This window comes from Dipodomys spectabilis, unplaced genomic scaffold, assembly GCF_019054845.1.
Source record: "Dipodomys spectabilis isolate Male_0828 unplaced genomic scaffold, ASM1905484v1 ptg000635l, whole genome shotgun sequence".
Lineage (NCBI taxonomy): Eukaryota > Metazoa > Chordata > Mammalia > Rodentia > Heteromyidae > Dipodomys > Dipodomys spectabilis.
Genome location: NW_024871312.1, coordinates 327,833 through 345,357, shown reverse-complemented (window position 1 = coordinate 345,357; position 17,525 = coordinate 327,833). Strand labels below are relative to the sequence as shown.

General features: G+C 38.2%; 1 protein-coding gene across 2 annotated transcripts in view; it reads right to left on the bottom strand.

Annotated features, from left to right (window-relative positions):
* Positions 1–17,525, bottom strand: part of Mtmr2 (myotubularin related protein 2) — a 43,790-nt gene that overhangs the window by 8,476 nt on the left and 17,789 nt on the right. For both annotated transcript variants that reach the window (XM_042671509.1, XM_042671511.1), the window contains 8 exons: positions 15,747–15,852; positions 13,526–13,601; positions 12,070–12,164; positions 11,582–11,692; positions 9,369–9,470; positions 8,369–8,452; positions 2,426–2,575; positions 1,598–1,786 (listed from right to left, as the gene is read on the bottom strand). In XM_042671509.1, the coding sequence (XP_042527443.1) occupies positions 1,598–1,786; positions 2,426–2,575; positions 8,369–8,452; positions 9,369–9,470; positions 11,582–11,692; positions 12,070–12,164; positions 13,526–13,601; positions 15,747–15,852 (913 nt within the window). The remainder of the gene's footprint in view (positions 1–1,597; positions 1,787–2,425; positions 2,576–8,368; positions 8,453–9,368; positions 9,471–11,581; positions 11,693–12,069; positions 12,165–13,525; positions 13,602–15,746; positions 15,853–17,525) is intronic.

Below are 17,525 nucleotides of genomic sequence, written 5' to 3'. Positions count from 1 at the left end.
ATCATAATTCTTAGAAACCTACGGAAGACAAATTTGGACTAGCTGGTGCAGCATCTACCTACCTGTAAGCCCAGCTACTGGAGAGGTAGAGGCAAGACAATTGTGAGTTCAAGACCAACCTAGGTAAAGTTATCAAGATCTTTTAATTCAAAAAAACAAAAGCAGGACTGGGGCAATGTTCAAGTTGTGCACCTGCCCAACAACCAGATTCAATCCCCAATACAAAAACAACAGCAAAAACCAAAATACTCACCAAATCCTAATAACCACAGTCTACACAAAGGTGAGGGGGCTGTAGGTTGAGATGTGAAACACACTGAGTATTTTTAAAGGTACAACTAGAGTCTGGAGATGCCAACTTTTGACAATAAAACTATAAAAATACAAGAAAATTACTATAAAAAGAAGAGTGGCTACTTTTGGCAGAGCTAATGCAAAAAATTGACTGGGGTTGGTCTACATGAAGAACTTAATAGCTGGCAGTTTTAATTCTTGACATGGGTCATGATTCCAAGAGTAGGTGTCATATATAATTCACTGGGCTACAAAGGTATTTCCACTATGCAGACTGAAGGGACATATTTGTAAACTAAAGAAGAAATCCATGAGGTTCAAAGCCAGCCTGAGAAAGAAGGTTTGTGGACTCTTATTGCCAATAAATTACTCAGAAAAAGCTGGAAGTGGTGCTGTGGCTCAAGTGGTAGAGTGCTGGCCTTCAGCACAAAGGCTCAGGGACAGTGCCCAGGCCCTGAGATCAAAGTACCAGGACCAACAAGGAAAGGAAAAAAAAAAAATCCAAGGTGAAGAATGGTGTAGGAATGATTTTTAAAGAAAGATTGATAAGGAATCTAACACCCTACCCTAACACCACTTCTGCCTCGTATTTCTCCCTTCCCTTTTGTCCTAGAAAATAACCCTAAATTTCACTCCCACCAGATAATGAACAAAGCTCAGGGAGGAGAACAAGCAGTTCTTGAGAGAATATCTGCCAGATCTCTAGCTAAGTCTTCACTGACAATTATTTCATTTCACATTTCTATCCATAATTAACATGATTTAGAATGCCATTCTCCTCCCTCATACTTCCTTTAGGAGAGATTTTTTAAAATAAAGGATGCCTTTATTTTAGGATGCCTGGAACTCACCAGGCCCTCAAAAACCTGAGTAGGGCAGGAAAAATTAGGAATGTTTTCCATAACACTGTTTAAAAACTCAACCTAAATATCTAACAACAGTTCAGTCTAGTTATCATACTGTAAAATGATACTACAAAAGAATTTTCATTGACATAGAAAGATAGTGCTAATAATTTTTAAAAGGAAATTAAAATTATCTCACTGTTTCAAATTTGTGCATGCAAAAACATACAGGTCTGGAACTATAATCAAAGTTGAATGGTTATATCCCTCAGAGTTTGCAGTGTTTTAAGATATTTTGTGTATCTGCCTTAGCTACTTAATTCATATACTTTCAGTTTCAGAAATATTAAATAACAAATTTAAAATCACGCCTCGTAGAGGAGCCAAGATAAGAACGTGGGTCTACCTGGCTTGTGAAAACTGCAGTTATAAAGCCTCAGGACTAAAAGACATCTCACCTTATTGGCTACGGCATTAACACTGGGCCGAGCATCAAAAATGAAGATTTTATGGGACTGAGCGTTAGAATCCATGATGGCCTGGAGGTATTTCTCGTCCTCCTTGCTTCGCTTCCCACTCACTCCTACCAAGGGCTGGCTGCATCGAGTGATGGTGGCTTGACTTTCAGGATGAATCCATGACAAAACCTACAGAGGGGAGAAGGAAAACACATGCTCCATTGTAATTCCCAAACCCTTCTTTAATGCTCTTCTTTCTCTGGATCCAAAGACTGGCCATAAGAGGACAACTGCCTGTCAGGAAAAGTCACCTGTCACTACCATCTGGAAAACTTGGTCTAATTCTTAAGCAGATACTAATCTGTAGAAATCACTGATTATTGGAAAGTGTTCTTAGAAAAATAATAGATCAAAACAAGGCTAAGTAACCTTAATGTTCTGATTTTATTACTTTAATCAGTAAAGCTCTAAAGTAACTAAGTCTTCACAATCTGTGGCTTCTGTGACTAAAATTATTTGAATTGATATTTCTAGATCATCATTCTCCATTTCTTTTTTGGATTTAATGGAAAAGAACATTATAACCATATAAACATGCCTAAGATAGAGATAGTATGTATAGGGAAAATGTTTTCAACTTAAGTACAAGGCATTTTTAATTTTACTGTTTACAGATTTTAAATTTAGTTTTAATTTTAGCAAATAACTCAGTCTCCAATGTTCCCATGCGGACTATAAAGGCTTTGCTGCTCCCATGCTCCAGTTCCTACAGCCTCAGGGGGAGCAGAAAGAATCTTTAAAGCAAGCCCCGCCCAAGCATCCACTTACTGGTATTCGGCCCCTGGACCTGAAGGATGCCACTCTCTTTAGCTCTTCATCAGGAATATTTGCTGGCACCACCAAGAGGGCAGGGTATGTGTCACAGAGCTCATAGCGCTCGTTTACCTTTGTTATTCTCCAGCTCTCATTTGGAATGCCCTATACATGAAATAAAAGACCAGTTCTCAAATGAAACATTACAAGACAACAGGGCAGTCACCATCCTTGTCAACCTCTCCCATCTCCTCCAGTCAATTCTTAAGCTAGAATAGTGACTTCCTGGGGTGGTGGCCAGGCTTTAAGGATTAGACCTTTCAACATAGGGAAGGTGGGACTGCCAATATTCCTTCTATCTCAAAAGAGAACAGTCTCAGTCTGATTAGAATGCTATTAGTCTAATTAGAATGCTGCTATTCGTGTACACAAATTTCACAGAAGTGGCTTTAAGCAAATTTCAGAAAGCTATATTCCACATCTATCACTTGCAAGCTTTTTCTCTTTTTTAAATATATTTTTTATCATAAAGATACTGTACAGAGGGATTATAGTTACATGAGTAAGGTACTAAGTACATTTCCTATCGAGCACTGTTATCCCTCCTTTGTTTTTCCCCTACCATCCCTTCTTCCCTCCCAACCTCCCCAACTCCCCCCACCCCCAAGTTGTAAAGTTCATTTTCAACATAGTGTCTTGTACATCTCATTGTTACAATGGGTCAACCTGTACCCGTGTTTCAGCATTTCATTATTTCCCTTCCCCTCCCCAAATTAGAAAAATGTATATTCAAGATGTAGGACACTGGAATCAAATATAGTGAAGACAGGGTATTTATACCACGGGGGAAGAACACACCAAAGAAACAAACAATCAAACAAATCACATTGGACATTATAAATACATTTAAAAACCATAGCAAGAAAGAAAAAAACACTTGTGTCTCTATCTTGGGGTTCATTTTGCTTAACATCATTTTATATAGTCATATGTACATAGCTTTTGACCTTTTCTGCTTGTGCTAGACATATACTAGTTATTGCAAATAAAGAACAACATGGGACCATTGTTTCCTTGCTTACTTCACTTAATATAATTTTTTTCCAAGTCTTTCCATTTCCTAACAAATGGGGCAATGTCATTCTTTCTGATAGAGGCATAGAATTCCATTGTGTATAAATACCACATTTTCTTGATCCATTCACCTGGGTTGGTTCCATATCTTAGCTATGGTAAATATTAAGGCTGCAATAAACATAGTGGTGCTGGTAGCTTTAGTATGGTCTTGTTTGTGATTGTTTGGGTAAATGCCCAAAAGTGGAATTGCTGGGTCATAGGGGAGGTTTAGGTGAAGCCTTTTGAGGAACCTCCATACTGCTTTCCAGAGTGGTTGAACAAGTTTACACTCCTACCAACAATGCAGTAGGGTTCCCTTCTGTCCACATGCCCTCCAGCGTCTGTTATTAGAGTTCTTGATTATAGCCATTCTAACTGGGGTGAGGTATGTTGTTTTGATTTGCATTTCTTTTATGGCTAGAGAAGTTGAGCATTTCTTCATGTGTCTATTGGACATCCTTCTTTCCTCTTCAGAGAAGTTTCTCTTTTAAGTTTTCAGCCCACTTATTTATTGGGCAGTTGTTTCTTTGAAGATTTGTTGTTGGGGGATTTAATTTTTTGAGTTCTGAGTATATTTTAGATATGAGACCCTTGACTTTTGTTTGGCTAGTGCAGATCTTCTCCCAGTCATGGGCTTTCTATTGATCTTTAAGTTTCTTCTACTCTGCATTGAAATAGTGATATAATGTTGCTAATCTAAGGCACAGGAGTGAAGCAAGAGAACAAGGTAAGGCTGACAGAGGGCAGGGGAAATGCTTAAAACAGGGCCTTTTCATTCATGTTTATTCTGTGATGCTGTTTACTTTTACAATGTTGAAGATCAATCCCAGAATTGAGTGTGTGCTAGACGGCCAGTGCTCTACCCTAAGCTATACCACCATCAATTTGGAAGCTTTTAGCTTCTCCACAATGTACTATTCTGTAAGCAGTGTACTAGTTTAGATACAGGATTATTAAGAAGATACTCAGGTGGATGCCTGTAATCCTAGCTATTCAGGAGGCAGTCTGAAGCCAGCCTGGGCAGAAAAAGTCTATGAGACATTACAATTAATCACCAAAAAGGTGGAGCTGTAGTTCAAGTGGTAGGGTTAGCCTTGGGCAAAAAAGCTCAGGGACAGCACACAGACTCTGAGTTCAAGCTCCAAGACCAGCACCACACAAAACAAATACTTCAAATTTCCATCCTCTTTTGCATAGGAAATATAGTCACTAAATGGTTGAAATTAAGAAACTTCTTTATACAGGTTAATAAAATAAGAAAATCTAAACATTTTAACCTTTATGATCCCTGAAAACTCATCATCAAACAACAACAACAAAAGACAACTACGTGATAAAATACCAAATTTCCAAATTCTAGCAACAAATATACTTTTTTTTTTTTGTCAGTTATAGGGCTTGAACTCTGGGCCTGGGCACTGTCCCTCAGTTCTTCAGCTCAAGGCTAGTGCTCTACCACTTGAGCCACAGTGCCACTTCCGGCTTTTTCTGCTTATGTGGTACTGAGGAACTGAACCCAGGGACTCATGTATACAAGGCAAGCACTCTACCACTGAGCCACCTTCCCAGTCCCACAGATATACTTTTGAGCATCTATTACATGCAGGTGCTGTGCTATCTATTGCATGTAGGCATGTGCACACACTCACATTCAGGTCTAGTGAATGTCATTTTGGTTCCAGTGGTGGGGCCTGAACTCTGGGCCTGGGCACTGTCCCTCAGCTCTTCAGCTCAAGGCTAGCGCTTCTACCACCTGAGCCACAGCGCCACTTCCGGCTTTTTTTTTTTTTTTGCTTATGTGGTGCTGAGGAATCAAACCCAGGGCCTCAGGCATGCAAGGCAAGTGCTCTACCACTGAGCCACCTTCCCAGCCCTGTGAATGTCATTTTGTACAAGAAGTGGTGGCAGTTTGTGATTTGACCAAAGCTACTCATTAGGAAGTAGTACAGATACATGCACCTTCCCAACCTATCCTATTTACAAGAGTCCATTATGAGGAAAAATGTGCTTGCTTTGCTCTGATTGTTATTATAATATACAAAACAGTCGAAAGCAGTTTCCCTTAAAGTACTGCTCCTCCAGCTTTTGCCAGATGACATTAAAATTCTGAAGAAAAACAATCCTTTTGCAGCCAGTGTCACATGGCAGATAGTCTCCATGGAGACTTCTTCTATCCCTGGCCTATTTGTCTTGCTCTAGCTTGGGCCCAATTTGCACCCCATGACCTAAGTGATTAGGCATGATGCAAATATAACCAGCAAGTTCTAAAAACTGGTATTTCAAGCAAGCAATTTGTTTTCTTGCAGAGGGAATTACTGGTGTTTGAACTCAGGGCTTCCTGATTGCTAGGCTGCCACAACCCCAGGCCTTTTTTCCTTTTATTTTTCAGATAAGATGTTACATTTTTGGCTAAGGGCCTGTCTCAGATCTTGGACCTAACTATCTAAATCTCTTGCATAGCTGGGATTACACAGTGTATCACCAAGCCTGGCTTGCTGGTTGAGAACTGGGGAAGAGGAGGTCTCACTGACTTTTTTACAGTGCTTCAAAGTCAAGGTGACCTGAAGCTGCCAGAATGAAATTGGAGTTGCCTGAGTCAACCCTGACCCAGGCAGGCCTGAACAAAGGCGGGAGTTTGTGAAAAGGCGGCTGTGATACAACTGCTGAACCACAAGTTGGTGCAACTAACCCAGTGCTTCTACAAGGCTACCTGCCCAATCCTGAGACCGTTGCTACCTTCACTGTGGTCCTGAGCTGTTTCTTCCTCTCTTTTGACTTTCACAACTTCTTTCTTGTCTCAGCTTCTCAAATGTGTACACAAACAATACAATGCTCTGCTTTTCCAAATAAATACCGTTGTTCTTTGGAGAATCTGTTTTTCATTTTATTATTGATAAATACAACTACTTAAAAAATAAGCCAGGAATGATTCTGTTTTGTACCTTGGCTAAAGACTATTTCAGCAGCTGACAGGTAGCGGGCAATGGGGAAATACCAAGGAAACCTGAACTGGAGGAAGAGAAGGTATTTTAATGAAACTTCTGCCTTTCCAGCAGATAAGTGAATCAGCATATACTGTCCTTATAGAAAGTGATGGACGATGAATCCTAGGACCCCACAGGCACCAGCAAAAATGAAAGCACTAGTTCACAAATGACTCATTCAAGATCGCATATGTAGTATGAGAGTCAGTAAAAGATAAGTCCAAACCCAAGTCTTTTCACTGGTCTACAATTAGAATATGACATCTGCATAAACTATGAGTCTACAAAACACCAGTGGGCTGAAAACTAGAGTGAATCTTACAGTATTTGAGCTTTCTCAGTTTGAAAAAGGAAGCTTTGTTCTGTAATGCTTAGAATCTTCAAACTCTATTGAGCACAAAAAGAAAAGTACAGAACCTTGTACACGTATGCTATGCAGGCTAAGTCTGTGATGCACACAGAGATATACAAAAGCTCCACAGGTAGGACGTCCTGGTCAGGACTATGGCAGCTGGAGCCAAACCATCTGCGAGAGAAGCCTGCCTTGCAAGACACCGTGTGAGTGCTGGACAGTGTCCTCAATCACAGCCGGTTTTTAGATTGTATCATTCTAATTATGTAACACAAATGTACACATTTCTCACTAATGGGTGAACTTTTATTAGAACTACTCTGGAAAATTTTCTTTACAAGAGACAGTCTCTCAGGATCAGAAACCTGTCTTTTTATAAAAACGATTTTGATAATGGGAAAAAGTGTCATAATGAAGAACATGGTTCTAGAGCCAGATTTCCTGAACTCAAATCTTAGTTTCCACACTGAATACCTTTGTCCCCAATTCCTATCTTCAGTTTACATGTAGTCTGTGCAGATACTAGTACCTTGCTCACAGAACCAAGATAGACAAATGAATTAGTATTTAGGAAATGCTTAAGAAAAATCCTGGCATACCTATGTACCCTATACAAGTGTACCACATGGTTCAGTGAACATATCAATACATAAATAAGATTTGTTAGTTGACAAATAGATTCAGAAACTACAGGCAAAATAAGCTTCCTTCATGCTCTTCAACAGTTATTGTCAAATACATGCCAAGCACTACCCTCCATCCAGAGGCTACAGCAGGGAGAAAACAGATGTAGAATACCTTCCTTTTTGGAGCATGAAAAATACCAAGGAAATACAGAGGATTCCTTCAGAAGCTGGTAACACTGGTGAAGAATTAAAAAGCAAACCGGTCTCAGAAGAAAAGGCAAGAGAAGAAAGGGGCAAACAGGTATCAGAAATATCCACAAATGGAAAACATTTGAGAAGGAGGTCACCAATAGTGCTTAATATGCACATAAAAGATGTGATAGAATCAGTCAAAACGACGAGTGGACTTTCTTCTTACATACTGATCAAAGTAAATCAATGCTGTGCTTAACATACCCATAACAGGAATTTCACTATGCATCTATTAAGACAGAAAATCTTCAAAAATTCAGTTATAAGCAGAACAATTATAAAGAAAATTTTCAGTTATAGAATATTTAAATAAAAATCTGAGTATTAAGTGGAATATAAAAATATGGAAGCATATATGCCTACTTGACTTCCTTATTTTTTATCTAAGGATTAACATTTTTAAATAAACTAATACTTTAAATTCTCAGATGAGTTTCATAAAAGTTCATAAGAGATACTGACATTCTGGAAAGCAGTCCAAAGAAAGTGAAAGGTAACCAATCAGGATTAGTGTTTATTCATAAAAAAAAAACCAACAACCCCAAGCCTGGTTTTCTTCTTCTACCCATTTTTCTTTATAATGAAAAGAACACAGAACACTAATATTGAAAAACTAAGAAGTACATACCTGCCTTCGATATTCCAAAAGAGGGTCATAGAGTTTCCACCCATTCTCAGGGAATACTTCTTTGTACTCAAAAGCAAACAGAGGCTATATAAACAGATGATAGTTACAAGTCACGTAATAAAATTATAAGTCAGAAATACATCCTTTAAAAATTTTAACTTTTCTGTTTTAATATACTTTTATCTGCAAAAATATTTTTGGCGCTTTCTCATGTTGTTTTAGTTTTTGGTTTGTACTTTAAAATACATTATTTTAAATATTTTCTGAAGCACAGAAAAACAGAGAACAACCCAAGAAATTTACCAACTGTTAGCATCATATTTCCTTCTGATATCCTTGTTAGTTTTGTAGGTTAATTCTAAATTCTACATGATGAGGCTTAATTCTAAATAATGAAATTTATTTTTAAACAAGGATCTTCTCCTGTACCTAACAGTATAACATCATAGTTACCAGCAGTGATGAGGAAGCTCTGACGTTTCTACATTTTCTAAAACATTAAACGGAATTGTTTTTGGCTTATAATTTGAATTAAAAAATATCATTTTTATAGACTTACTGGTAGAGATCCAACCATGTTATAAGAAAAAACAAAACCCATTAAGAGTAAAAGGAGCAGTGCGGCATTCAAATTTTCCTCCCTACTAGAGCATGATCAATGTTTCATCTCTGTAGCTGGGATAAGAAGGGGAACAATGGAGGCACACTAACAACTGTTCCAACTTGCTGTCTTACAGTTAAGATTCCAACTAAAAAGGAGATTTTAAATCTTAATGAAGACCATATATAGCTTTTAATCATGGAGTCTTCTAGATTAAAAGTTCACATACTTACAAGAAGTTTCAGTTGGAGATACTCTGAAATGAGCTATCTTTCCTATCTAAACAAACTGGCCCAAAAGGTTAGTTTAAACCTAAATTACTATTTACAGCTGGTTAAATGTATAGATCCTATATAACCTAATTAATCATTTTACACATCCTCAAAGATGAGAACTGACCAGGCTGTTAGAAACAGGAAACGCATATTTCATCAGATTCTCAAATATAGATCTTCTGGTTCGCCCCTCAGGTTTATGAGCAAATCGTAAATTCCTAATATCCTAGAAAAGATTTAGAAACCAGGTTAATCATTATTTGGCTGTTTTATTTAATGAATAAATAAGATTACTTGGAACTACTGAATAAAACATTAAGACTGTTGGGTGCTGGTAACTCACGCCTGTAATGCTAGCTACTCAGGAGGCTCAGATCTGAGGATCATGGTTCAAAGCCAGCCCGGGTAGGAAAGTCCGTGAGACTCAGCTCCAATTAAACCACTAGAAAACAGGAAGTGGTGCCATGTTCTAAGTGATAGAACACTAGCCTTGAGCAGAAGAGCTCAAGGACAGTGTGCAGGGCCTGAGTTCAAGCCCCACAACCAACAACAACAACAACAATAACAACAACAACAAAAAACCATTAAGATCTGTGAAAAACAATATAAAAACAGAGGGCAGCTCCTGGAAGCAGGAGAAAAGAAAAAGAAACCAAGGCAGGATTCGAGGGAAGAAATTTTACCTATACTTTCAGACTCAACGCCAGCCAGTGAGAGAGGAAACAAGTGATGAAAAAATTTGGAGATTAGAGATACTGCATCTGAAGCTTAGTATCATGACTAACACACACTACCAGTGCATGTTCTTTCCCGTGAATGCCTATTTTGTCAGGATTTGCCTATTAAAACCTGTTTCTTTGGAATGACATTTTCATTGTGTCTAGTGATTATTTCCCTACTTTATTATTCCTATTAGGACACATTTCTATTGGACTTCCTAATAACCCGTGTTGCTAGACTGACAGACTCAAACTTTGCCTGAGATCTTCTATTTTTCTCCAATATGAAAATTCTGAATAGTTTGGTTAATATCTTTCAGGCTCCATAGTCAGACATAAAGACAGGCTCTTTCATTATTTGTCCATAAGCAATTTTCTATGCTTCAGCTAATAAGAGATGTTCATGTTCCTGTGGATTGATATCTTTTTTTTTGGGGGGGGGGGATATGGTCGTGGGGCCTGAACTCTGGGCCTGGGCGCTGTCCCTCAGCTCTTCAGCTCAAGGCTAGCACTCTACCACTTGAGCCATAGCACCACTTCCGGCTTTTTTTTTTTCCTGCTTATGTGGTACTGAGGAATCGAACCCAGGGCCTCATGCATGCAAGGCAAGCGCTCTACCACTGAGCCATCGTCCCAGCCCCTTGTGGACTGATATCTTAACAACACTTAGAAAAAAAAAAATGAGATCAAGAATAATTTCAAGGCTATCCATTTTATTTAAATGTTGTATTCTAGGTAGAATTTGAACTAGCTTTATTATCATTGTGTAAAATCACTATACTATAATGCATGTATAATACTAGTGTACTAAAGTCTGATCCAGAACCAAAATGGTATTTTATCATATCTTAAAATAAAAATGTGCTAAGAACTGAAGTCGAGATCTTGTTTACCCTAGTAAAAACCCTTTTCTTTTAGCTTAGTTCTAGTTATAAAGGGGCAATTTCATTGCTACAGCTCTACACATTTACCTTGTGTTCCAATCTCACCCTCTACCACTCTCCTCTCCCTCCCCCTATATCAACACCAACAGGTTTCACTGACACAAAGCTGACAGCTATGACTGTAACAAAAACCATAAAAACAATGATTAAATCATTATACCAAATTCAAATTAACTTCTCAAATTATCAAAAGAGCCCGGCACCAGTGGCTCATGCCTGTAATCCTACCTCCTCAGGAGGCTGAGATCTGAGGCTCACAGTTCAAAGCCAGCCCAGGCTGGCTTTAACCACCAGAAAAAAAAAGGAAGTGGCACTGTGGCTCAAAGTGCTAAAAGGCTCACCTTGAGCTGAAGGACTCAGGGACAGCGCCTAGGCCCAGAGTTCAAGTCCCATGGCCAACCACCCTCCTTCCCCACCCCCACCTCCTCCCTGCCAAAAAAAGATTATCAAAAGAAACAATTTAGGATTGTGGATGTGCTATTTCTTTTACTTTGGGCACTGGTAGAGAGTTAAGAAAGGAAGGATACTGATGGTGAACCAGAGAAGTATAAGTTTAGTTTTCTTCTACTAGAATGACAATTCTACTATGCAATTCATTTGCTATCTTGAAAACCAGTTTCCAGATACAAAGCTTTTCACAAGGAATAAAGTTGTATACATATTATAAAATTTACCTTGCATACAGTTTCCAGTCCATAAGAATTTTCACCTCGACTAGAGGCACCACCAATTTTTTCTACTCTACTAATTACACCAAGAGAAGCATCTAGAACAAATGGAGGATCCTAGGAGGAAAAAGGCAAACACAAAATTGAGCAACTGATACTATATAAGATAGAAGTCTTAACCAGAGAACTAGGGGTCTAGCTCAGTGGTAGTCATCTTGCATATACAAGTTAAAAAACATTACAAATGACCAGAAGTGAACAAAACTGTTCTTCCATTTCTGCTAATTTATTAGATTCCCTCAGGACCTGGATGGGATGCAGGCAAAACAAGTTTGCTTCTTTTTAAACTGAAAGGCTATTTCTTTATTTGAATTTCAACTAATTATGCATGCTTGTAGATAGCTGTATTACACTACTTAAACCAAACTATAAAAATTATAGTTTACAACTTATAGTACCACACACAGATACAAAACTGACCCCATGAGTCTTACCCGCTCCATGCTTTTGAAATACAGTCTGTAGTTGGTGACAGTCAGCGTTCCTCGTGTAGCACCAGTGAAGGGACATATATAAGTTACATCTTTAGCTGAGAAGATATAACACATCCACAGTTTACATTGTGCCCCATTGTAGCTTCTTCATCTTATAATGTTATTCTGATAGCTAGGCTTAACTACACTAAAAAGAACACAGCACTGAGGATTCCCAAAACCTGAGAATCTTATCCACTCATGTGAGAAGGAATATAGAGTAACTGGGAAGGAGTGAAGGGGTAGAGGGCCTATCTCTTCTTCTGAGACAGAACAGAAAGAAACAGAAGACAACACTATTCCTGTGGACTAGAAATGATGTGGCTATGCCACTAATGACAGTTATCCTTGGTTGTTATGTGTGTCATGGCAGAGTGTACATTCATCGTTATCACTGTTTCTTGTCCATAGCACTAATCTCCTTATCTTTGAGCCACAGTCTAGTTTGTCAGCATAGCTCGAAAAATACAATATCCCCAACGTAATGCCACACATTACTTATCTGGTTATAACTGAGGAAAATATTGTAGGTGAAATCAAATATATATAAAGCAATTTTAAACAAAGTGGATATTTGGAAGTAGCACTGTGGCTCAAAGTGGTAGAGTGCTAGCCTTGAACAATAAAAGCTCGGGGACATTGCCCAGGCCTTGAGTTCAAGCTCCAAAACAGACAAAAACAAGTGGATATTATAATCCTGACCAAGTAACTGTTCAACACAGTGTTGTATTAAATGCTTTTCATATTTCACAGTGTTGTATTAATGCTTTTCATAGATGAAGTAGTAATGCTTTTCATAGATAAAGCAGGCTAACTTAGCAACCACTAGTTCAAGGTATTATTTAAAATGGCAGTGTTCATAATACCCTGGATTTGCTTCTTTATCACTTTGAAGCACTGCCTTCATATAGAATTTAAAATGATGTTATAACAATCATTTCTAACCTTCAGAACTGTTCCCTCAAGAATACTCAACTATGAGCTAGTTTTCAAATCATGGCTTCCAATGCATGTTTCAATTAAAGTTTTTAAAATTAAATAAAGCTACCATTATATAGAGATAGAGACTTGCCTTGCAAGCTAGGAAAACTTTATTCAGTATAACTAAAAACCTTCCTCAATTCCTTCAGAGCCAATTTACCTATGCAAGAGAAATCTGCTTATTATCTTGTAACCCACACAAGGGGACATGCTTTTGGGCTCCCTTTCCTTTTGTTTTCAAGTGGTAATATATACAAAATGCTTCTAAAGTTGAAATCACTATAGAAAATATAAGACTGATACTTAGGCTACTATGGTCATTATGAGTATTTGCTTTGAGTCAAGGGAAGAGGTATCTCTGCAAGTAAATTTATTATCTTTATGTATTTTTTCTACAGTCAGAAAGAAGGAAATTTTTAAAAATACCATTACATACCCATATCTTTAATAGTTTCTCCTGGAAGCAAAGGTGGTTCTTCCATTTCTGCTAATTTATTAGATTCCCTCAGGACCTGGATGGGATGCAGGCAAAACAAGTTTGCTTCTTTTTAAACAGAAAGGCTATTTCTTTATTTGAATTTCAACTAATTATGCATGCTTGTAGATAGTTATATTACACTACTTAAACCAAACTACAAAACTTATAGTTTACAACTTATAGTTGTTTTTCTAAAGGCATTTAGCAGATACCTCATTGTAAGAACACCTTATATTCTCACTTACACACACACACACATATACAACTTTATAACTTTATATGTTTAACATCCAATTTACTACAGCCTAACAATAAAGGAAGTTTTATGTCCTTATTTCATTGATCAGGAGAAACAGGCAAAGTATAATTCATTCAAGATCACCAAGCTGAAATACCAGTCTGAGTTTAAATTAGAGTTCTACTAAACTCTGAAGCCCACTCCCTTCCATTAAGCCAATCCAAAGGCCTGGAGTGCATTTAAATTTGGGTGAAGTTGAGCTCTTGGGTAGACCTAACAATTAAGAGAATCTGTAAATAATGTCATGAATTTTTTTGAAAAAAGAAGACTCCTGATCAACAGTAGCTGTTCACTTGTCTTGTGAAGAAGACCACACTGCATTATGAGAATGCAAATACGGTTTTCTAAGGGATTTTCTAAGAACACCATACCTCAAGCTGTCCAATGCTAACGCCTCCCCCCTCCCTACTTTTTTCTCTGCCACACAGTAAGTTTCTTCCTCCAACTCTTTCAATTCCTCACCCTTCTGCAGCCAGGCTTTGTTCCAGAGAAGAAATCACCCATAGCGAGTGTCATTTAAGACAAAGTCATTCCTCAGCCTTGATTTTACCTCTCAGCCAAATGTGGCAATGCTGTCTGTGCTCACAGCTCTTGATGTGGACCTGTCTTCCCTAAATGCCTCCCTTTCTAGGCATTCTCTGCCAGTGATGTTTACGTCTTTCTAACCAGTTTATTTTTCCTTGGTTCTTATTTTTGTAAATATCTTCCAATAAAGATTTTTTTTTTAAGCAATAGCCCTGTTTGTGACAGGGTCTCACAAACAAACAGGTGACAGGTGTTGGACAGTCTCAGCTGACCTCAAATTCACTATACAGTCCAGACTGGCCTAGAACTCGCAATCCGCCTGCCTCAGCCTCCTAAATAGTTGTATTAAAAGTTGTATTAACTTATGATGTAGACTGCTCTAGAATGTTCTCTCTTCTGTATGCTCTAGCTATACTTTCAGCTCAGTATCTATCACATAGGAATCATTGGCTGCTTATGTCCTTTCCTTTTTTTAATGTGACATTATATGACACTAGCTTTATGTTGGAGAGAGGGAGGGAGAGAGAAAACAAGAAAAGAGGAGATAAAGAAGAGAAGAGAAGAGGAGGAGAGGAGAAGGGAGGAGAAGAAGAGGGGGAGGAGACAGTTCCTGGGAAAATGGGTAGTAACTCTGGGCAAGAATACACATGACCAGAATCTTGTAGTGCCAGAAAGTAGAGAAGTGCTCAAATTAACACCACTATCGCAGGACATATCTTACTGAAAGATCCCCAGCTTTGGAGTTGGAAACAGCACTGAAAGTAGTCTTAGATGGTAACAAAGTTAAACATAAATATCATGAGTCGATAATCAAATCTCCCATGAAAACTTCCTTATAAATGTATGGAGACATTCTACCCTATGGAAGTAGAGCGTGACTTCTTAGGATAGGCTGTTTGGGGCAATTTTTTCCCCAAGAGTATAAAAGACACTGGAACAAGGGGGTACTACCACCATCTCAAACCAGTGGTCAGAGTTAACACGAATAGTAACACATCTTGCTGATGTGTGAATTGTGGACAGTGTGCTGAAAATGCATTTCTTTCCCAAATTCAAAGCTCAAGTTTAGTAACAAGTAATGTATCAGACAGCCAATGCAACCAATGCTTTTCAAGACAGACAGTCATCAGAAACAAGAAGTGTCTGAGAAATTGTCACAGCAGAGAAACCTAAGGAAACAATCACTAAATATAATATTTAACAAAAACAACATAGAGGATATCTGAATAAAATAAGCACTGCAAATTTGCTGGCTTGACTGAAATATTGGTAAATGGTTAAAGGCTATATTCAGGCAGCTGATCACCAATACCAACAGCAGGTACTTCATCAGAAATTTTCCAACAGTATACATACCCTCAAATCAGGAGAAAAGTTGTCTGCAGAAGTTGAAACGGAATCTGAAGATACAACAGAAGCTGATTTTGTATGCACCGAATTCTCTGAGTGAGAAGTAGAGGCACTACAAAATACAAAAGTGCAGATGTTTTAAAAAAAATTTTAGATGTTGTATTTATAATTTTTTAGTTCATTAAAATGTCTGCTGTCAACGCTCAACAATCTTGCTTTACTTACTCATACTTATCTAAATACATTTAAGATGGAATTTTATTAAATTATTTTTTTTTTTGGGGGGGGGGGGTTCTGGTCGTGGGGCCTGAACTCTGGGCCTGGGCGCTGTCCCTCAGCTCTTCAGTTCAAGGCTAGTGCTCTACTACTTGAGCCACAGCGCCACTTCTGGCTTTTTTCTTTTTGCTTATGTGGTGCTGAGGAATCGAACCCAGGGCCTCATGCATGCAAGACAAGCGCTCTACCACTGAGCCACCTTCCCAGCCCTGTTAAGTTATTTTGTGTACTGGTATGGGGGCTTAAACTTGGCTTCTTGCTCTCACTCTGTGTTTTTGCTCACAGCTGTCAGTGTACAACTTGAACCATGCCTCTGGTCAGCATTATTACTAGCTAATTGGATACGAATCTCTTGGACTTTTCTGCCTGGGCTGGCGTCAAGCCTCCATCCTTAGATCTCAGCCTTCTGGGTAACTGAAATTATAGGCAGGAGCTACCAGTGTTTGCTGCTACCAACACTGGCTGTACAAACTGTATCCTTAAAGTGTTAAGTATTCTTACTACCCACGTTCATTCTGAATAGACTATACCACTACTCATGAATATATTCTGAACTAATTCATTTTATCTATCCAACTATCACCTAAAGAACATTCATGAAGAATTCCAACATGAAAAACTACTATGCTAGGTACAGTGACAACGGAGACAAACTTCGTATAGTGCTGATGTTCAAAAAGTTTACAAGCTTGTAACAGAGGGAAATAAATGCCTGGTGGAATATAATGACTATAAATATACACAGAGTAAGAGAGAAGTGGGTGCAAAGGGAGATAGGAGAAAAGAAAAGCATTATCAACTCTGGCCAGAAAATGTTGGGACAACCTTGTGAGAACCGAGTCTTGAAATACAGGAAACTGCTAGGTCAAAACACCAAAGAATTACAAAAACAAAAATTATATAAGGACCAAAGCACAAAGAACACTTCAACAAGTATAGATCAATATGATAGAAGAGCTAGGTTATACATCAATTAAGATTTTTAAGAGATAGAAAACTCTATTCCGAACCTTGGGTTAATGTAGAAAGTTAGATGTGATTCCTACTTGAATTTCCTGTGTAAATTTTAGTTGGAAAGAATTTTAGAAAACTTTATTCATGGAAGCTGGAATACAGAAGAACAGAAGATGACGACATTATGACAGGCCTTTCTGTACCCTGTACTTGTACCACATAGAATTCTACACTTATATAGGTCTGACCTGAATAACTACTTCCATCACAGCAAGAAATGACATTCTACAACTACTTTTACTTCTTAAAGTCTTACAGAGCTTTTTATTCTAGATTGTTAAATTTAGTTTTAAGGAAGCAATATTAGCCACATATTGAATGATGGTATCATTTTAGATTAGTAAAAGTTACAAATATTTAAAGAAGAATGAGAAGCCGGGCACTGGTGGCTCACGCCTGTAATCCTAGCTACTGAGGAGGATCACAGTTCAAAGCCAGCCCAGGCAGAAAAGTCTGTGAGACTCTTATCTCCAATTAACCACCAGAAAACTGGAA